This window comes from Chiloscyllium plagiosum, chromosome 13 (assembly GCF_004010195.1).
Source record: "Chiloscyllium plagiosum isolate BGI_BamShark_2017 chromosome 13, ASM401019v2, whole genome shotgun sequence".
NCBI classification, from domain to species: Eukaryota; Metazoa; Chordata; class Chondrichthyes; order Orectolobiformes; family Hemiscylliidae; genus Chiloscyllium; species Chiloscyllium plagiosum.
Window position 1 is genome coordinate 2,555,531 of NC_057722.1, and position 23,526 is coordinate 2,579,056.

Sequence of the window (23,526 nt, forward strand, 5' to 3'; positions counted from 1 at the left end):
CTTAAAACTATGATATAGGAGGAGAATTAGGCCATTTGGTCCATCAAGTCTGCTCATGGCTGATATATTTCTTAGCTTCATTCTCTTACCTTCACCAGTGACCCTTGATGCCTTTACTCATCAAGATCTATCCATCTCTGTTTCAAAGACACTCAATGACTTGGCCTTTACAGTTTTCTGCGGGAAGAAGTCCCACAGATTCACTACTCTCTAGTTGAAAAAAAATCTTCCTCATCTCAGGTCTAAAGGGTCATCCCTTCACTCTGAGGTTGTGTCCTTGGGTCCTAAACTCTTGTCTTAATGGAAACATCATCTTCATATCCAGTCTACCCAGGCCTCTCAGTATTCTGCCAGTTTCAATGACATCCCCATTCATCATTCTAAACTCTTAAGTACAGGCCCAGAGTCCTCAACTGCTCATATGACAAGTCCTTCATCCTCAGGATTAATCTTGCAAACCTCTTCTGGATTCCCTCCAAGACCAAGCACATCCTTCCTTACGAATGGTACCCAAAGCTGCTCACAATATTGCAAATGAGATCTGACCAAAAGGTTCCAAAACCTTTTCCCATTCAGAAAATAATCTGTGCCTTTTTTTCCTTCTTACCAAAATACATAACCTCACTTTCCCACATTGTATTCCATCTACCACTTCTGTGCCCACTCTCCTAAGCTGTCCAAGTCCTTCTGCAGCCTCCTCGCTTCCTCAACACTACCTGTGCCTCCATCTATTGAGTATTTGTAGCAGTCTGCTTTTATTACGTTATTCCTCCTGACTTGGAAACAATTTGTGCAGCTTAACCGTGATCAGGACAGTAGTTTGACCATAAACCTTTGCAGTTTAAAAAAAGCTACAATATAAAGAACTAATGCCACCTAGAGGCACAATAAACATACAGTGCAATGATAAGCCATGAGAAACATGCTCTGAGAATACGAAAGAAACACCAGGGAAGACCAACTTTCAAGGTGACAAATAATAAGGAACCAGTTACAAAAACAGAGTCTTGCTCATGCTGTTGGAGAGAGTTTAAACAAGCTAGAGACAGCATTGAGTATAGATCACCAGAAAAACAGAATGGGAAATGGAAGGCAGAAAGTTATCTGGAGAGCTTGGAAGGCAAAGCTAACAAAGATTTGGAGTAGAAATAAAAGAAGACTGGAGAGACAAACTTATTAACTCCCTCAAATGCTGGTAGACCTGCTGCACTTTATAGCACTTGTTGTTTATATTAGATGAAAAAGGAAGTTTATTGTGCTCAGAGTTTGTGCAAAACAAAATAATATCCAAATGGAGAAATACAGTAAATAGCACAAATAAGCTAAGGACACAGATTGACATGTGAAACTCAGTTACAGAAATATACAATATAGAAAAAGGCCCTTGTGGTGAAACGGTTAAAAATTATGTCCCAATACATGTGTGAATCTGGAGAAATACAGTAAATAGCACAAATAAGCTAAGGACACAGATTGACATGTGAAACTCTGAGTTACAGCAATATACAATATAGAAAAAGGCCCTTCAGCCCATTTCATCCTTACCAATCAAAAACAACCATCTCACGATTCCAATCCCATTTTGGGACACTTGGCCCATATCCCTTGTCTCGCCTCTTGGTCGTTTGTTCTGTGTCAGACTACTCTCCTACGAACCTGACCTTGAGAATTTTTTAAAACAGCCCTTCAGCCCATTTCATCCTTGCCAATCAAAAACAACCATCTCACAATTCCAATCCCATTTTGGGACACTTGGCCCATATCCCTTTATGCATTGGCATCGCAAGTGCAAATCTGAGTACTACTTAAATGTTATTAATGGTTTTTGCCTCTCCCACTTTCAGGCAGTGAGGTCCAGATTCCCACTATCCTCTTTCCTCACATCTCCTCTCAACTTCCTGCCCCTTCCCTAAAATCTGCCCTGGTCATTAATCCCTCCATCAAGGGGAAAAGTTTCTTCATGTCTACTGTATTTATGTCTCTCAATTCTAAAATCTCAATCATATCTCCATCAATCTCTTCTGCTCTAAGAAAACAATTTCAGTCTATTCAAACTCTCTTCATAGCTCAAACCCTCCAGCCTAGGCCACATTCTGGTAAACCTCCTCGACACCCTCTCCAACACAATCAATCAATCAACCTCCTATAATGGGGATTCCAGAACTGCACACAATATTCTAGCTGTAGCCTCATCCACTTTTTATACAGTTTCAGCATAACTTCTTTGTTGTTAAATTCTACGCCTCAGCTAATAAGGGCAAGTATACCACATGCTTTCTTAACCGCTTTATCCACCTGTCCTTAAGGGACTTGTGTACATGCACAAAGTCTCTGATCCTTTTTGTTTCCTGGAATCTTCTGCTTCATGTATTCCCTTTGTTTCCCTGACCAAGTGATTCATCTCACATTTATCTGGATTTAATTCCATTTGCTACTCACCAGCCCATTTATATCCTCCCGCAAGACTAATAATTTCCTCATCACGACTTAGAATCCCACCAATTTGTGTATTGTCTGTGAACTTACTGCTCAACTTTATTTTCAAGTCTAAATCATTTATATAAACCACGACAGCAAGGGTCCCAACATTAACGACGTGGGACCCTATTGGATACAGACTATCAGTCAGAAAAACACCCCTCAATCATCACTCTCTGTTTCCTCCCATGGGCTCTTGCCTTTGTTATGAGTCTCCCATGTGTGTCTTTATCCAAACCTTGGAGTCCAAGCAAGCTGCATCAAAAGCATTGCCCTCATCAGTACACCTGCACAACTTTTTGAAAATTGATGGGGATATGATTGAGATTTTAAAATTGAGAGACATAAATACAATAGACAGGAAAAAACTTTTCCCCTTGATGGAGGGATTAATGACCAGGGCAGATTTTAAGGAAGAGGCAGGGAGTTGAGAGGAGATGTGAGGAAAGAGGGTAGTGGGAATCTTGAACTCACTGCCTAGTTGGTCAGACATGACATCACCTGAACAAAACTGGGCTGACTGATCTTGATTAACCCTGCCCCTCCAATTGCAGATTAATTCTATCCCTCAGAATTGCATCCAATAGCTTCCCCATAACCAAGGGTCGACTGACTAGCAGAGTCTTTAGCTATTACTAAAACGTGGAGATAGGCAGGGTGGCAGCTTAATGCTTCGGATTGAAGTGTTTTTACGTGCGATAGAGGAGAAGCAATAAAACATTATGGTGCAGCGACAAAATGGATCAAAGAAATACTTATAGCCACAAAAAGAGATATATCAAAAATATATTAAAAAACAACAAAGGAGCAAGCACACTGGGACTGTACTATAAACATCAAATAGTATCCCTGTTGTCTTATTTTAGCTTCTATCCAGGAGGATATAAATTTAACTCTGCTCATTTTTCCTTGTTGACATTTTTACACTGAACCCCTTGAATACTCTCCATTGCTCTGATGTCTCTCCTGCTAATGGAAGGATCTTCTCAACATCCACTCTACCCAGACCTTTCAGTATTCTGAAAGTTTCAATTAGATTGCCCCTCATCTTTATAAGCTTCATCCAATGTAGACAGAGCCCTCAAACATTCCTCATACGTTAAGCTTTTCAATCCTGGGATCATTCTCGTGAACCTCCTCTGGACCTGCTCCAGGGTCAGTATATCCTTCCTGAGATACGGAGCCTAAAATTGCTCACAATATTCAAAAAGAGGTCTGACCAGAGCCTTATAAAGTACATCCCTGCTTTTATATTCTGGTCCTCTAGAAATAAATGCATTTGCCTATCTGACTTCCAACTCAACCTCCAAGTTTACCTGAAGAGAATCCTGGAATAGGAGTCCCAAGTTCCTTTGCACTTCAGGTTTCTGAATTTTCTCCCCATTTAGAAAACAGTCTGTACCTCTAATTTTTCCAATCTGCATGACCTCACACTTTCCCACGTTGTATTCCATCTTCCACTTCTTTGCCCACTCTCCTAATCTGTCTAAATCCTTCTGCAGCCTTCCCACCTCCTGAAAACTACCTGCCCTTCTACTTATCTTTGTATCATCTACAGACTTAGCCAGAATGCCCTCAGGTGCTTAATCTAGATTGTTAATGTATAAAGTGAAAAGTTGTGGTCCCAATACTGAATCTTGCAGAATTCCACTAGTCACCGGCTGCCATCCTGAGAAGGACCCTTTTATCCCCACATTTTGCTTTCTACTAGACAGCCAAGCTTCTATCCATGCTAGTACCTTGCCTCTAACACCATGGGCTTTTATCTTACTCAATAGCCTGTTGTGCGGCACCTTGTCAAAGGCTTTCTGGGAGTCCAAGTAGATGATATCCATTGCTTAACTTGCTCATTTCCTCCACAAAGATTTCTAACAGATTTGTCAGACATGACCGCCCCTTGATGAAACCACGCTGACTTTTCCCTATTTTACCATGTATTCAAGTATTCAGAAATCTCATCTTTCACAATGAACTCTAAAATGTCACCAATGACTGAGGTCAGATTAATCGGTCTTTAATTTCTCATCTTTTGCCTCATTCCCTTTTTAAATGGTATGGGGGAGGGGGGGCTACACTAACAATTTTCCAGTCCTCTGGGATCCTCCCTGACTGCTGAAAGATCAGCACTAATGCTTCCACTATCTCTTCAGCTCTCTACTTCAGAACTCTACGGTGTAGTCCATCTGGTCCAGGTGATTTATTCATCTACAGACCTTTCAATTTTTCTAGCACCTTCTCCTTGGTGTTGGCCACCATACTCACCTCTGCCCCTGACTCTCTTGAGTTTTTGGGATGTTACTCACGTCATCCATCATAAAGACTGATGCAAAGTACTTGATCAGTTCCTCTGTCATTCTTTGTTCCCCATTATTATATCTCCAGTATCAATTTCTAGCAGCCCAACGCCCACTCGTGCCTTTCTTCTACCCTTTATATATCAAAAGAAACTTGTAATCTTCTTTGATATTTCTAGCTAGCTTACCCAATTTCTATGAGATTAAAGCAAGCAACCAGTTTCCGAGGAAGCCAAATACATGTTTAGCCAATGAGAACTCAGTGGCCTCAGTAATCTGAAGACTCTGAGCAGACCGCCTGCCACCAGCACACAACTGAAACCTCTATCTCACTCATCAAGATCAGCCAGACTCCACATTCTCATACTCAGCTGGTCTGCTGCCTGCTTCGAGGCTCATTGTTAATGGACTCACCACACTCACCATCTTTTAATCACACCTGTGGGGAGACTATAACAATCCCCTCTTGTAAATAAGAACATGACAGCAACTTCAAAGTGTGCCTGACCACTTCCAGTTGTGGGGTCGAGGGAAGTTTTGCTCCTACCTCTGTATGTTTCTGGTCAAGCAATAATCGAAACGCACTGAGCTCCTGTTCTCGGACCTTCAGCCTGGTTTCCACCGACTGGAACTGTGCTTCCCATTCAGACTTTTTCTGGGCTACCATGATATCAATCTGCTTCATCAGCTCCTGCAATTCAGCCTCACAGGTGGTAAGACCATTGTTGCAACTTGGTTCAGTCAAAGCCAATAAAATCAAAGAGAAAGAAATTTCAGAAGTTTGAATAAAATCCCTTTCTGAAATGACTAGGCAATAAAAGGCATCAGTTAATACAACAGTTTCAGTAATGGTGGAATCCATCTGGTTCACTCATGTTCTTTATAAATAGAACCAGCCCCAATCCGAGCCGAGTTATTTCAGTACTGTTACAACACTGACATCTAACCAACAATGTTGAAAATTGTTCAAGTACATCTTGCACACAAAAGAAAACAAATCAACCTGGCCAATTACCATCCCCTTAGTCTACTCTTGGTGAAAAAGATAGAATAGGTCATCATCAGTCCTATCAAACATTGCTTACTCAACTTTTGGTTTTGGTCTGGACATTTCAGCTCCTGGTCTCATTACAGATTTAGTCCATACACTGACCTAAGAGCTGGATTATACAGGCGAAGTAAGAATGACTGCCCTAGACACTGGCAGCATGCGATCAACTGCAGCAGTGTGGCATCAAGAGGCCCTAACTAACGTAAAATTAATGTGAATTGAGGGGATAACTCTTGAATGACTGGAGCCATAACCAGCATACAGAAAGATGGCTGATCATCTCAGCTCCAGGAGATCACTCAGGTGTCTCTGAGGTCAGTACCCTCAGTCTAACAACTACAACTGCTTATTCAATGATGTCCGTAAGAACAGAACGGGGATTGTTTGAACAATGTTCAGAACCACTCACAACCTCAGATAGAGAAGTGTCAATATGTAACAAGCCCTCTTAAGGCTTGTGCTGTTAAGTAGCAAATAGTATTCCAGTCAAACAGGACCCAGACAATGAGCATCTCCAACATGAGAGAATCTAATCACTGAAGCTTGGCATTCAATAACACTACATCACTGAATGCAACCTCCACTGTCAACATACTAGGGATTACCATTGACCAGGAACTGACCTGGTCCGGCCATATAAATCAAAACAATAGATCAGAGACGAATAATACACAATCAGTCTCCCAAAGCCTGTCCACTACCACCATCACCCCCAACCAATACACTCCTCATGCTACTCCTACATATCTTCCTTAGTCACTTGTCCCTCATCAACTATGTACAAATCTCAACACTTCCTCAAAATGTACAGAATAAAAAAATAAGCAATCTAATAGAGCTGTCATATTCAAACATAGAATCCCTGCAGTGTGAAAACAGGCCCTTCGGCCCAACAAGTCCACACCGAGCCTCCGAACAGCAACCCACCCAGACCCATTTCCCTACTCTATTGCTCTACATTTACCCCTGACTAATGCACCTAACCTACACATCCTTGAACAATATGGGCAATTTAGCATGGCCAATTCACCTGACCTGCACATCTTTGGATTGTGGGAGGAAACCAAAGCACCCGGAGAAAACCCACACTAACACGGAGAAAGTGCAAACTCCACACAGACAGTTGTCCGAGGTTGGAATCAAACCTGGGTCCCTGGCACTGTGAGGCAGCAGTGCTAACCACTGGGCCACTGTGTTGCCCTACAGATAATTCTTCATCTGTAAAATTAAGAAAGATGACCTCTTAAGAGGTCAGTCTGTTATAAAAATATGTATTTATCCGCTTAAAACAAAGATAAATAATTGCTTATGAAATGATTAAAACCATCAATAAAAATTCAATCCTTCCTGAGGTACACAATCTAAACATTTTGAAACCCAAAGAAGCATTCATAATAACCCTAGTCATCAAAGCAAATTTGTGAAATATCAATAATGGAGTCCATTTAAATTGAAACACAAGATGGTATCTCCTGTAAGCTGCAGATACTGCTTCATAGCAGACTCAGGTAACTGTGCAAACTCCACACAGCCATTTTCCCTGTGACTGCATCGGTTTCCTCTGGGTGCTCCTGTTTCGTGACACAGTCCAAAGATTTGTAGTCTAGGTGGAATAGCCATGGGAAGTGCAGGGTTAAAGGGTTAGGGTGGGCAGGGGGGTAGGGTGGAGGGTATTAGGTCTGGGTTAGATGCTTTTCAGAGAGTTGATGTGGTCTCAATGGGCCAAATGGCACACTTCCACACTGTAGGGATTCTAAGATTCTATGACTGACTGTCAATCACTGGAGCACAGCTAGCATTTGGATTATTTTTGATGCTCAACAATGTGACTACCTCTTTATCAAAACTAAAGATCACTAAACATAATGAACTCAGTCCAAAACATGACAGGAGAGTTTTCTAGCACATACTTCTACAGTAACGAATGCATCATGGTACTTTATCCTTGGGAAAAATAAAATATAATGTAAAGTCACCACAGTCTACCGCAATATTGACTTGCACTTTGTTTAGAGAGATAACTGATGCAGGCTTAACCTGAATGTCATCACAGCTCAGCTGAGGAGAGAGGTTGAGAAGGGGAATCCTTTATGCTAACCTCGGCTGGCATGGGAATTGAACTCTCACTGTTGGCATTACTCTTCATCACAAGCTAGCCATTCAGCCAACTGAATCACAGGTTTGGATCCTGTTCATCATTTTAAAATTTTCTTCCCACTGGAAATATAATCGCATAATGTAACAGTCCCTGTAAATTGCATAGCCATATGGTCGCGTCCAGACAAAAGCCAGCCCTTTTAAATTATCATGTGCACAGCCACAAACTTTATAAAGATTATCCATGCACTCCAAAAAAATGAGAGAATTTTATCCCAAACACACTTATTAACTGAAATCCATTTGTTGGCTCAAAAACATCATGATTAATTGCACCATTTGACAGAATTGTAACGGTGCTGGAGGAGCCCATTTGGTCCGCTGTGCATAGATCACACGGGGCGGCATAGTGGCTCAGTGGTTAGCACTGCTGTCTCACAGGTTCAATTCCAACCTTAGGCGACTGTGTGGAGTTTGCTCGTTCTCCCTGTGTCTGCGCGGGTTTCCTCTGGGTGCTACGGTTTCTTCCCACAGTCCAAAGATGTGCAAGTCAGGTGAATTAGCCATGCTAAATTGCCCATAGTGTTAGGTGCATCAGTCAGAGGGAAATGGGTCTGGATGGGTTACTCTTCGGAGGGTTGGTGTGGACTTGTTGGGCTAAAGGGCCTGTTTCCACACTGTAGGGAATCTAATCAAATCTAATCATTTTCAAATAAGTCCAATCCTTTTTTGAATACTTCAATTGAACTGAGTTAAAATAAATACATAATATGACAGTTAAATTTATGCTAGATTCTCAGGTTTGGTTAACATGAGGAATGACAACACAGCAACGCAATTTAGAAGCTATTTACCATAATGGCAAAAGTGGGATTAAGCCCTCAAATATTTTCTAAGAACAATCAACAAGTTTTTCTACTTACCCATCTTGGCCAAAGTTTTGCATTGCTTCCAGTAAAGCCTCCATTTCATCCTTTCCGCCCAGCTTCAGATGGACAACTGTACACACAGGCCAGAGTTAACATGTTTCCTTAAAACTGTATTTGCCATACTTTCCTGACAACTAAACTTTAATGTTTTACTTTCATCATATTTCTCAAATCTGGAGTCATCTCACCCTTTTCTTTCACACTGAAAACATTTTCACTTCCATAATTTTTATATTACCCTTCTAACTCCTACTCTACAATCAAAGCAGAATCGTAGGTTAAATTCACTTTGTTATCGCATTTCTTAACTTAGCTCTTTCAATCACCTGGTAGTGAAAAATGTCTGGGGCTGTGAAAAAAAAGGGGAGTGGAAATGATTGGATACATATTTCATTGATCAGCATAAACAATGCACATAATAGTGTGTTCACAACTGGACATCAGCCTCAGGAACGAGGGACTTCAGTTACCCAGAAAAATGGGATTATTTGAGTCAGTTTGTCTTGGAGAAGAGAAGATTGAAAGGAGACTGGATAAAGATGTTAGAAATCACGAGAGATCTGGTCAGACCAGATAGGGAGAAATTGCTCCTGTTAGTGAAATGATCGAGCACAAAGTGGCACAGATTTACTTGGCAAAATAGTACAATAATGACATGAAGAAAAATTTATTTATGCAGTAACTGGTTGGGAGATGGAGTGCACTACCTGAAAATGTGGTGGAGGTAAGCTTCAATTGATGCATTAAAGAGGGATTAGGCCTGTCCCAGTAGCAAGACGAAGGAGTGGTACAGGGTAAATTGCTTCGCAGGTGAACCAGTGCACACACGATGGGCTGAATTGTAGTCTCAGTACTTGAACAAATCTCTGATTCTGACTAAATTATTCTGTACCTGCTAAACCAATCACCTCAAGAAGTACACTACCTGAGTTTTTTTTATCTGAAGTGAATACAGCTTTAACTTCTTCATTACTGAATCACCATCATTCACAACTTGTACTTTCACTAGAAACCAAACATTTTTGGTGCTGATTTACAGCATCAGCAGTTCTTTTGGTTTTTATTCAATTTTCAACATTAGCTTTACTTCTCTTCACTAATTAACATGGCACTACCTGGTCCTAAATCTTTCTTTCTAAAGAAAATCTTGAACTATAATCAGTCTCCCCACATACTAATCATTCAGCTATTAATCAGACACCATCCACCAGTATTTCACTTGTTATGACCAGACCTTGGGTGAGGTTCCCCAATTTTGCATCTTCAAGCCAGTTATCCCAAATGATTTAGCTCCTGGGTGAGGAGAAATCAATGGGCTGTCCTTCTTTATTTGCACATATCACGTCAACCAATTGCAACAAGGTTAATTTATAGTCACTCGTAATTTATGAAAATACAGTGAGATGCACAACTCGGCACCATTTTAATTATAGAAATTATATTTAACAAATTGAGACAAAGTTAGAACAAAGTTCATCTCTTGTTCACTCTACAGCTCCTGGGCTTCTGGAGCGGCTACGGGATGTGGCTGTAGCCGCCAGAGGCCACCAAAGGATCCAATTCCTGTTGATATAGCCCTTCCAAACTCAAATGGACTTATGCTTTAAAAAAGAGCCAAATTAACCAGGTTTTCTTACATTAACAAAAATAATTTATGAATTACTATACACATCAATAAGAAATAAGAGGTGAGTTTAAAAGGTAAGATAAAAGTTTAGAGAAAGCAGATACATGAATCAGTATCTTGTTGATGGGATAGTTGAACATTTGCAGCCGTTGCAAGAGTGGTCAATGATCCCTTTAAGCTGTGCAGTCGCACAGCCACTAGCGGGGTTTGCACACACCAAATAACATTAACATCCAGTTCAGATGATTGCTATCGTACATGGACCACAGCAGACGAAACATTAGTAAGAATTTAAGTAGAAGTTGACATCAGTAGTTGAAGTTAATTTGGATCAACCATCAACATCCTGAGGGTTACTGTTAATCAGAAAGTCAACTGGACTCACCACATTAACAGTGGCTACAACAGCAGGTCAGAGATTGGGAATACTGCAGTGAGTAACTCACCTCCTGACTCCCCAAAGCCTGTCCACAAGCCAGGAGTGTGATGGAACACTCCCCACTTGCCTCGATGAGTGCTGCCCCAACTACACTCAAGAAGTTTGGCGTCATCCAGAACAAAGCAGCACATTTGATTGGCACACATTCATAAGCACCTACTCCCTCCATCACCATTGTTCAGTAGCAACAGTGTGCACGATCTACAAGATACTCATCAGAAATTTACCAAAGATCTTCAGATAACACCTCCCAAACCCACATCCATTTCCACCCAGAAGGACAAGGGGCAGCAAATACATAGGATACCGGTACAAACTTCAAGTTCCCCACCAAACCAATCGCCATCTTGATTTGGAAATCTATCAGGCAAAAGTGAGGACTGCAGATGCTGGAGATTAGACTTGAGTGTGGGGTACTGGAAAAGCACAGCGGATTGAGGCTGTGAGCCGAGGGGGTGGGTAGGTAGCTGAGAGTGCGATAGGCGGATGGAGGTGGGGGCAAGGTGATAAGTCGGAGAGGAGGGTGGAGCAGATAGGTGGGAAGGAAGATGGACAGGTGGGACAGGTCATGAGGGTGGTGCCGAGTTGGAAGGTTAGAACTGGGATAAGGTGGGGGGAGGGAAAATGAGGAAACTGGTGAAATACACATTGATGCCGTGCAATTGGAGGGTCCCGGAGGTGAAGGTGAGGTGCTCATTCCTTTACGGTCACTTGGGTGAAAATCCTGAAATTCCTTCCCTAATAGTATTGCAGGGCAACCCACAGCAAGTATGGCCTGCAACAGTTCAAGAAGGCAGCTCATCACCACCTTCTCAATGGCAACTAGGGATGGGCAATAAATGCTAACACAGCCAGCAATGCCCATATCCCAAGAATGAATGAACAAAATTGATTTCATGGTCCTTCGTCTTGCAGAGTGGTTGAGATTCTATTCTTTTGATAACTTTTTGATTGTGATTGAATTCCAGTATTCAGGGAGAGAGAGCCCTTTGTTGTCCTGTTTCATCTTCCATTACTTGCAGCACATGGGTGACTGGGGCATGCCAATAGTTGAATTTAGGCTGGTAACCACAAGAACATTTAATCCTACTAGGCCACTCCAGCAGAACTGAAACCTTTTTTTAAAAAAATACTCTTTCAAAGGAGAAAACACAAAAAGTGCCTGCAATCTGGAATGTAATCTGGTGCTGTGCTGTTGAGCAGGGGACAGTCATCTGACCTTGGTTCTCTTTGCAGTATCCAGTCTTCCCCTTTTTAAGTGCCATTCTTTGATGCTACCTCACAACCGTAGGTGTTAATTTCTATGGGACTCTCCCTGCAAGCAGCCACTTAATTGACATCCTCAAGATATCAGTTGTGTGAACATTCTCTGATCAGCCTCTAATGCACTTATGTTCTTTCTAAATAAAGAGACCAAAATTGTAGGGTACTCTAGATCTGATCTCACTGATTCCTTATGCAGCTGCAGTAAAAAATCTTTATATGTACGTTCTGACTTCCTTAAAACAAACAACAATGATCTAAATGCCAAGAGAACAAAGAGAACAGTACAACACAGGATAGGTCTTTAGGCCTAAGATTGCATTGGCACATGATCTTCTAAACCTCCTTTCAGGAGAAAGTGAGGTCTGCAGATGCTGGAGATCAGAGCTGAAAATGTGTTGCTGGAAAAGCGCAGGTCAGGCAGCATCCAGGGAACAGGAGAATCGATGTTTCGGGCATAAGCCTGAAGAAGGACTTATGCCCGAAACGTCGATTCTCCTGTTCCCTGGATGCTGCCTGACCTGCTGCGCTTTTCCAGCAACACATTTTCAGCTCTAAACCTCCTTTTACCTCTACATGATCCAAATCTCTCTATTCCCTGCCTATTCACATATCTGCCAAGATGCCTCCTAAATATTGCTATTGTATCTGCCTCCACCACCTCCTCTGACAGCACATTCCAGGCACTTACCACCCTCTGTGTAAGAAACTTACTTCTCACATCTCCTTTAAACTTACCCCCTTTTACACTCAACCTCTGCTCCCTAGTAATTTGCTTTTCAACACTGAGAAAAGGACTCTTAGACTATCCATGCAACACATCCTCTCAAAATTGCGTAAACTGCTATCAGGTTGGCCCCCAATCCTTGATGTTCAAGTGAAAACAAATCAACTTTGTCCAATTCCTCCTCATGCCCTCCCAACCAGGCAACATCCTGGTAAAAGTTTTCTGTACCCACTCCAAACCGTCCACATCTTTCAGTTAGTGTAGCGACCAGAATTGTACACAATATTCTGAATGTGGCTTCAGTAAATTTCTATACAGCTGCAGCATGTTATGCCAATTTTTATACTCAATGCCTTGGTGAAGGTAAGCATGCATATAGCTTTATGACCACTTTATTCACTCATGTTAACTGTGGATCTGTACGCCTAGATTCCTCGGCATGCTGATGCCAGTAAGGGTTCTGTCATTTACTGTATACTTCTCTCATGCATCATCTCGCAACTGTCCATACAGGGCGGCACGGTGGCACAGTGGTTAGCACTGCTGCCTCACAGCGCCAGAGACCCGGGTTCAATTCCCGCCACACGTTCTCCCTGTGTCTGCGTGGGTTTCCTCCGGGTGCTCCGGTTTCCTCCCACAGTCCAAAAATGTGCAGGTTAGGTGTATTGGCCAAGTTAAATTGCCTGTACTGTTAGGTTGAAGGGGTAAATGTAGGGGAATGGGTCTGGGTGGGTTGCGCTTCGGCGGGTCGGTGTGGATTTGTTGGGCCGAAGGGCCTGTTTCCACACTGTAAGTAATCTAATCTAATCTAATCTAAACTCCATCTGCCATAATGCTGACCAGTCTCTAACCTATCCATTCACTGTTGTATCGTCTGGTAATCCTCCTCCCTATGTGTGAGCTCCAATCTTTCTGTCAACTGCAAACTTATTGATCAAACCTATGTTCTCAATTTACATATATTTCAAACAGGGGTCCCAGCACTGATCCCTAAGGAACATCACTGGTCGCAGATTATCAATCTGGAAAACACCCTTTCATCATTATTTTCTCTTCTATGACTGAGCCAGTTCTGAATCCATCTTACCAGCTCACCCCAGATCTCATGTTACTTCATCTTCTGCATCAGCCTGCTCGGCGGATCCTCACCAAAGGCTTTGCTAAAGTCTAAACAGATAACACCCACCAGCTAAACCTCATTCTCACTTCCTCAAAAAACTCAACTTTGTGAGACACAATCTACCCAAGACAAAGACATGGGGATGAACATTAAGGCTGTATTTTTCAAAATATGTATAAATCTTAAGAATCTTCTCCAATAATTTCCCTACTGCTGATGTAAGGCTCACCAGCACATAATTTCCTGGATTATTCTTGTTGTTCCTCTTAAACAAAGGAACAATATTGGCTATCCTCCAGTCTCTGGCACCTCTTCTTTGCCTAAAGAGGATACAAAGAGTTTGTACAAGACCCAACAATTTCCTTACAAGCCTCACTCAACATTCTGGGATAGATCCCATCAGGTCCTGGGGACTTCTCAATCTTCATTCTTTTCAAAACATTCAACACATCCTCCTTTTTTATAATGACATGCCCTAGAATATCAATATACCCATCCTGAGACACCATTCACCATGTCCTTTTCCTTTGCGAATACTGACGCAAAATATTCCTCTGGCTCCATGCACACATTCCCTCCTTTGTCCTCCAGTGGACCTACCTTTCCTTAGCTACCCTCCTTATATATGTATAAAATGTCTTGGGATTTTCCTTAATCCTGTTTGCCAAAGACATTCCATGACCCCTTTTAACCCTTCTAATTCTGTTTGTGAGTTCCTTTCTGTTATCCTTGTATTCTTCAAGAACTGTCTTCAATTTCCTCAATTATATGCCTTTTTCCTTTTCAACATCTCTTCCCCTCCAAGGTTCCTGCATCTTGTCATCCTCCTGCTTTATTTTCACAGGAACATGTTCATCCTGAACTCTAGGTTGCTAAAGCGTGGTGCTGGAAAAAGCATAGGTCAGACAACATCCAAGGAGCAAGAGTGTTGACATTTCAGACAGGACTCTTCTTCAGGACTGGGAAGGGGGAAGAACACAGAGATAAATAAGGGTGGGGGGAGGGGAGATGGGGCTGGGGCAAGGTAGGTGGGCAAAGGTAAGAGGTGATGGTGACAGGTCAGTGCAAAGTGTGGAGCGGAGCAGATAGATGGGTAGGTAGATCAGGTCAAGAGGGCAGATCTGAGATGGGCTGGGGGAAACCCACTCACCCTCCCTCCATTTATCTCTCAGCCCCTTCCCCATCTCAGTTCTGAAGAAGAGTCCTGCCTGAAACATCAACTCTCTTGATCCTCAGATGCTGCCTGACCTGTTGTGCTTCTTCTAGCACTGCGTTTTATCAACTCTGACTCTCCAGCATCTGCAGTTCTCATTTTCTCCTACTTGGTCCTGAATTCTAATCAACTGACTTCAAAAGACATCGAGATGCCAGATGTGGATTTAACCTCAAACAGCTGGCCCCAATCTACGTTCCCCAGTTCCTGCCTAATGTTGTGGTACTTATCCTTCCAGTAGAAAGTGAGGACTGCAGATGCTGGAGATCAGAGTCAAGAGTATAGTGCTGGAAAAGCACAGCCAGTCAGGCACCATCCGAGGAGCAGGAGAATCGGGCATTAGCCCTTCATCAGGAATGAGGCTTGTGGGCCGGGAGGCCGAGAGATAAATGGGAGAGGAGTGAGGCCAGGGGGAAGGTAACTGAGAATGTAATAGTAGGTGAAGGTGAGTGAGAAGATGATAGGCCAGAGAGGAGGGTGGAGCGGATAGATGGGAAAGGTAATGGACAGGTCAGGAGGGCGGTGCCAAGGTGGAGGCTTGGGACTGGGATAATATGGTGGAAGAGGAAATGAAGAAACTGTTGAAATCCACATTGATCACATATGGTTGCAGGGTCCCAAGACGGAATATGAGGCATTCTTCTTCCTGGCTTCGGGTGGTAAGAGTTTGGCAATGGAGGAGGTCCAGGACCTGAATGTCCTTGACGGAGTAGGAGAGGGAGCTGAACTGTTCAGACATGGGGCAGTGGGGTTGGTGGGTGCGGGTGTCCCAGATGTTCTCTGAAACAATCCGCAAGGAGGCATCCTGTCTTCCCGATGTACAGGAGACCATATCAGGTGCAACGGATACAGTAGATGGCATTGATGGAGGTATGGGTAAATTTCTGTCAGCTGTGGAAGGATCCTTTGGGATACTTATCCTTCCCTCAATTTACTGCTTTTATCCAATGACTACTTCTATCTTTATCCATAACTACCTTAAAACTTATAGAATTATGATTACTATTCCCAAAACATTCCCCCCACTGAAGGTTTGATAGCCTGGTCGGGCTCATTCCCCAATACTAGATCTAGTATGAGCCCTTCACTAGTTGGACTCTTTACATACACTTCAAAAAAACATACTGAATGCACATAACAAATTTTCCCCCATTAAAGCTCTCACACGAAGTGAGTCCCAGTCAATATTGGAGAAACTAAAATCATGCACAACATTTTACATTTTCCCATAATCTGTTGGCTATCTGTTCCGCCATCACCTACTGGCTGTTGGGAACCCTGTAGTACAATCCCAAAGTGATTGTAGCCTTTCTACTCCTGAGCTTAACCCATATTGCCTCCTTGGATAAGCCCTCCAAGGTTTCATCCCTCAGTACAGTTCTGCTATCCTCCGTTACCAGTAACACAACTAACCACCTCTTTTACTCAGTATCTTTCCTGAAACATTAAAATCCCAGAACATTAATGTGCCAGTCCTATCCCTCTCTCCATCAAGTCTCTATAGTAGTTACAACATTCTAGCCGAATGTATGAATCCAAGTTCACCTGTTTTACCTGTCATATTCTTCACATTAAAACAAATATACCACAGCGAACAGTTCTGCTTTGTTTGAACAAAAGAATAAAAAGGAAGTGCAGCACAGGACAGGCCTTTCAGCCCTTCAAGCCTGTGCCGATCATCATGTCCTAACAAACTAAAAAAAAAAAGCTTCTGCCCTTACTCGGTCCGTATTCCTCTGTTCCCTCCCTATTCATGCAGCCATCCAGATGTCTCTGAAATGCTGCCAACGTTCCTGTTTCCACCACATCTTCTCGTGGTGCATTCTAGGCATGAAAAACCTCCCTCAAACATCTCCCTTAAACTTTCCCCTCTTACTTTGAACTTGTGCTCCCTTGTAATTGAAACCTCAACCCTGGGGGAGAAAAAGTCTCTAACTAACCACCCTTTCTACGCCTCTCATAATTTTGTCTCCTCTCAGGTGCTCTCTTTCCAGTGAAAAAAATCCTAGTTGTTTTAATTTTTCCTCATAGCCAATGCCCTCAAGACCAGGCAACATCCTGGTGAATACTCTCTGCACTCTCTCCAAAGCTTCCATGCCCTTCGGGTAATGTGGCAACCAAAACTGCACACACAGAACACAGAAAATTAAAGCACAGTACAGGTCCTTCAGTCCATAATGTTCCACTGACCCACAGAACCAATCTGAAGCCTATCTATCCTACATTGTTCCATTTTCACCCATATGTTTATCCAATGACCATTTTAACATCCTTAAAGTTGACGAGTCTACTACTGTTGCAGGAATTGCATTCCATGCCTCTACTACTCTCTGAGTAAAGTGACTACCACTGACACCTGTCTTGTATCTATCACCCCTCAATTTAAAACTATGTCCCCTCGTACTAGCCATCACCATCCGAGGAAAAAGGCTCTCCCTGTCCACCCTATCTAACCCTCTGTTTATCTTGTATGTCTCAATTAAGTCACCTCTCAACCTTCTTCTCTCAAACAAAAACAGCCTCAAATTCCTCAGCCTCAGGTAACATCCTAGTACATCTTCTCTGAACCCTCTCCAAAGCTTTCATATCCTTTCTATATTGCGGTGACCAGAACTATACGCAATACTCCAAGTGCAGCCGCACCAGAGTTTTGCACAGATGTAGCATGACCTCGTGGTTCTGAAACTCAATCCCTCCACTAACAAAAGCTAACACATTGCATGCCTTCTTAACAACTCTATCAACCTGGGTGGCAACTTTAAGAAAGCTATGTACATGTGCACCGAGATCTCACTACTCACGTACGTGACCAACAATCTTACCATCTGCATTCCTGTTAATCGTTCCAAAGTGAATCACCTCACATTTTTCCGCATTAAACTCCATTTTCGACCTCTCAGTTCAGCTCTGCAGCTTATCCATGTCCCTCTGTAATCTGCAACATTCCTCAGCATTATCCACAACTCCACCGACCTTAGTGTCACGTGCAAATTTACTAACCTCATCCTTCTCTGCCCTGACCTAGGTCATTTAAAAAAATGACAAATAGCAGTGGACCCAAAACAGATCCTTGCGGTACCCCACTAGTAACTGAACCCCAGGATGAATATTTCCCACCAGCCATCACCCTCTGTCTTCTTTCAGCTCGCCAATTTCTGATCCAAACCGTAAATCACCCTCAATTCCATGCCTCCATCTTTTGTGCAATAGCCTACTATGGGGAACCTTATCAAATGCCTTACTGAAATCCATATACACCACATCAATCGCTTTACCCTCATCCACCTGTTTGGTCATCATCTCAATAAGATTTGTGAGGCATGACATACCCTTCACAAAATTATGTTGACTATCCCTAATCAACTTATTCCTCTCTAGATGATTATAAATCCTATCTCTCATAACTTTTTCCAACACTTTACCCACAACCAAAGTAAGGTTCACTGGTCTATAATTACCAGGGTTGTCGCTATGCCCCTTCTTGAACAATAGACAATAGACAATAGACGCAGGAGTAGGCCATTCAGCCCTTCGAGCCTGCACTGCCATTCAATATAATCATGGCTGATCATTCCTAATCAGTATCCTGTTCCTGCCTTATCTCCATAACCCTTAATTCCACTATCTTTGAGAGCTCTATCCAACTCTTTCTTAAATGAATCCAGAGAGTGGGCCACCACTCTCTGGGTGAAGAAGTTTCTCCTGAGCTCTGTCCTAAATGGTCTACCCCATATTTTTAAGCTGTGTCTTCTGGTTCGGCACTCACCCATCAGTGGAAATATGTTTCCTACTGCCAGAATGTCCAATCCTTTCATAATCTTATACATCTCAATCAGATCCCCTCTCAGTCTTCGAAATCCAAGGGTATACAAGCCCAGTCGCTTACAAGGGGACAACATTTGCTATTCTCCAGTCTTCTGGCACTATTCCTATAGACAAAGATGACACAAAGATCAAAGCCAAAGGCTCTGCAATCTCTCCCTAGGATAAATCCCATCCAGTGCAGGGAAATTATCTATTTTTACACTTACCAGAACTGTTAACACTTCCTTCTTGTGAATCTCAATCCCGTCTAGTCTAGTAGCCTGTATCTCAGCATTCTCCTCGACAACATTGTCTTTTTCCAGTGTGAATACTGATGAAAAATATTCATTTAGCATTTCCCCTATCTCCTCTGACTCCATGCACAATTTCCCACTACTATCCTTGATTGGTCCTAATCTTTTTCTAGTCATTATTTTATTCCTGATGACATACCTATCGGAAGCTTTGGGGTTTTCCTTGATCCTATCTGCCAACGTCCCCTCCTGACTCCTCTTAACTTTTTTTTAAGATCTTTCCATTTAACTTGTAACTCTCAAGCGTCCTGAACCTTCAAGTGTCACCTTAACATATGCTTTCTTCTTCCTTTTGACAAGAGATTCAACTTCTTTTAGTAAACCACAGCTCCCTCACTCGACCACCTTCTCTTGCCCTGACAGGTATGTACTTATCAAGGACACGCAGTAGCTGTTCCATGAATAAGCTCCATATTTCAATTGTGCCCATCCCTTGCAGTTTCCTTCCCCTCCTATGCATGCTACATCTTGCATGATCGCATCACAATTGCCTTTCCCCCAGCAATAATGCTTGCCATGCGGTATATACCTATCCCTTTCCATCGCTAAAATAAACATAACCAAATTGTGGTCACTATCAAAGTGCTCATCTACCTCCAAACCTAATATCTGGCTGGGTTCATTACCCCCTACCAAATCCAATGTGGCCTCGCCCCTTGTTGGCCTGTCTACATACTGTGTCAGGAAACCCTCCTGCACACACTCGATAAAAACTGACCCAACTGAAGTACTCAAACTATAATATTTCCAGTCAATGTTTGTAAAGTTAAAGACCCCATAACAATTACCCTGTTACTCTCGCTTCTATCCAGAATCAACTTTGCTATCCTTTCCTCTACACTTCTGGAACTATTCGGAGACCGGTAGAAAACTCCCAACAGTGTGACCTCTCCTTTCCTATTTCTAACCTCAGCCCATACTACCTTAGTAGTCAAGTCCTCAAACCATTCTTTATGCCACCTGCTCCTACTGAAACATCTAAATCCCGGAACCTGCAATAACCACTCCTGTCCCTGCTCTATCCATTACTCTGAAATGGTCACAATATTGAAGTCCCATGTACCAACCCATACCTGAAGTTCATCCACCCTATTCCGGATGCCCCTGGTGTTGAAGTAGACACACTTCAGACTAACTTCCTGCTTGCCAGTGAACTCTTGCGACCTTGAAACCTCATTTCTGACCTCACTGCTCTCCTGTATACGGGAACTACAATTTAGGTTCCCATCCCCCGGCTGAATTAGTTAAACCCACTCGAAGAACATTAGCAATATCCCTCCCACACCCCCAACCCTTGCACATTGGTACCCCTCTGGTTTAGGTATAGACCATCCTGTTTGTTAGAGGTTCCACCTACCCCAGAATGAGCCCCAATTATACAGGTATCCGAATCCCTCCCTCCTGCACCATCCATGTAGCCACGTGTTCAAATCCTCTCTCCCTTTTTTCGCCTCACTAACACATGGCATGGGCAACAAACCAGAGATAACAACTCTGTTTGTTTGAGCTCCAAGTTTCCATCCCAGCCCCCTGAATTTCTGCCTTACATCCCCATCCCTTTTCCTACCTATGTCATTGGTGCCTATGTGGACCATGACTTGGGGCCGCTCCACCTCTTCCTCAAGGATCCTGAAAACAGAGACATCACGATCCCTGGCACCTGGGTGGTAACACACCAACCGTGAGTCTCTCCCATTAGCACAGAACCTCCTATCTGTCCCCCTAACCATAGGGTCCCCAATGACTAACGCTCTGCTCCTCTCTCCCTTCCCTTCTGAGTAACAAGGACAGAGACCTGCACCCCATGGCTTACCCCTGGTAAGTAGTCTCCCCCAATAGTATCTGAAACAGTATACTTGTTATTGAGGGGAACTGCAACAGGGGTTCCCTGCACTGCCTGCCGGTTCCCTTTCTGTTCCCTGACTGTAACCCATCTGCTTCTTTCTTGCACCTGAGGTGTGACTACCTCCCTGTAACTCCTCTCAATAACCGCCTCTGCCTCCCGAATGATCCAAAGTTCATCCAGCTTCAGCTCCTGTTCTCTAATGTGGTTTTCAAGGAGCTGGAGTTGGGTGCATTTCCTACAGATGAAGTCAGCAGGGACACCAATGGTGACCCTTATCTCCCACATTCTGCAGGAGGAACATTCAACTGCCCTAACTGCCATTCCCACTGTTCGAAATTCCCAAAGAGACTGTCGACAAATAAAGAATAAAAAAAAGTTACCTTACCAATCCAGCGCACAGAACCTTTTGTTTTGGTTAGAGGAGGAGGATGTTTGGGAAACACTACCTAAGTAGTGTTTCAGGACACACAACCATCCGAGTAGATTACTTCACTTACTCAGCAGTCTAGTGTCTGCTCTGCCTATTCATAAGGTAAGTGTTTAAATCAGTGACTCACCTTCCCGTCAGCCCAATGGTTGGCACTCCCACTCTTCCTGCTGCTGAAAATCAATGTTCCTCACAATACTCCAAATGCGGCTACCAAGGGTTTTATATAGCTGCAACGTGGTTTGCTAACCCATGTACTCCATGCCCCAGCTAATGAAGGCATATGTGCCATGTGCTTTCTTAATCACCTTAACCATCTGTGTTGCCATTTTTAGGGAACTGTGGACCTGCATGCCCAGATCCATCAGTATGTTAATGCTCCTAAAGGTTTGTTCTTTCTTAGTCTTACTGACCTTAGCCTCTACCTCCTCCCCAGTCATTTTACTTGCTGATCTACTGCTCTGATTCCTGGTCCCCTGCCACACAGGTTTAAATCTTCATGAGTGGTACTAGTGCCTTCCTCATTACATCCTACATATTAACCTTTTGTGATTCATGCAGTAAAATACCTGTGTTCCTCTGTACTGCCCTGCTTCCACGCTTGTAGGGATTCTAATCCTAAAACAAATTCTGCAATTTCTACCTATTTAAATAATGTGCTGTTTTTCTATTTTCCCGCTAAAGTGAACAGATTACATTTTTCCACATTATACTCAATCTGCCAAGTTTTTACCCATTTAACTGCGCTTAACCTTTTGTCGCTTTTTTACAACTTATTTCCTATCTCTCTCTTTGCACCTCCAGCAAATTTAGAAACCACGCCTTCAATCACTTCATCCAAAGACACCGAGATAAATTACAATATGGTGGAACCTCGAATATCAATTACCCAAAAATCGGATTATCCAAAGGAGATCTCAAGATCCAAACAGAAACATTACATCAAAGACATGTTTCAAACACTGATCGCGTCTTTTGTTTACAGTGATTAAAAGTGCACTTAATGCTGCCGAGACAGCCCTGAACTGATGGGAGCGCAGGCACTGTCTCTAAATGACTGACCTCCCACCTCTCCTCCCTCTCCCCAAATACTTTCCCTGGAGTTCTACACAGGCATGTACCCTAATAATCTCTCTAACATTGTCCTGTACAGGGCAAAGGTGGAACCAGTCAAAACGTTGCAGTAAAAGGTTCTGTTTGTGTGTGTGTGTGCGCGCGCGCGTGCATTTAGAGACTCACCCCTCAAAAGGCAGTAGCAATAGCAGCAGCAGTCTTGTTGTTGGGTGTCCAGTCCGGCTGCCCCACAGAGGGGAACGGGGATGGACAGGAGGGGGTGCACAGGGGTAGGGGTGGGACAGTCTTGGACGTTGGGGGGGGGGGGGGGGGGGGAGGGTGTGGGAGCTCACGCGCGGTGTGCTGCTGCCTAGTCTGAACCGGGAGCACACTTCACAGAAAACTCTGAACCCCAGAATTGAATCGATTAACCGAATAACCAATTATCCAAATGAAATAGTGCCCACCCATCTCGTTCGGATAATCGCAGTTCCTCTGTAGTTGAAGTTGTAACCACTACCATCAAGAAGGACAAGGACAGCAGGTAGAGATCCATAGAGTCATAGAGCATGGAAACACACTCTTCAGCCAATGCTAAACACAATCCCAGACTAAACTCGTCCCATCTGCCTACGTTAGCCCCATATTCCTCCAAACATTTCTTATTCATAGATTTAGATAAGTGTATTTTAAACTAAGATACATGGGAGCATTACCACCCGCACACTTTTCCTCCATGTTACAGTCCATCTTCACTAGGAAATATATTTCCGTTCCTTCACTGTCACTGTGTCAAATCCTGGAACCTCCTCCATAACATTACTGTGGGTGAAAAAACACTTAC

The 23,526-nt window shown here is 43.1% G+C and overlaps 1 protein-coding gene across 6 annotated transcripts in view; it reads right to left on the reverse strand.

The window, feature by feature from the left end:
• The window catches only part of cep63 (centrosomal protein 63), a 110,949-nt gene that overhangs the window by 77,395 nt on the left and 10,028 nt on the right, over positions 1-23,526 (reverse strand). For 5 of the 6 annotated variants that reach the window (XM_043701679.1, XM_043701678.1, XM_043701675.1 and 2 more), the window contains exons 2-3: positions 8,844-8,919; positions 5,320-5,503 (exon numbers count right to left, since the gene is read on the reverse strand). In XM_043701679.1, the coding sequence (XP_043557614.1) occupies positions 5,320-5,503; positions 8,844-8,887 (228 nt within the window). In that variant the 5' untranslated portion in view covers positions 8,888-8,919. Of the gene's footprint in view, positions 1-5,319; positions 5,504-8,843; positions 8,921-23,526 lie in introns of those variants that run through there. The other variant, XM_043701680.1, reaches the window with a different exon arrangement.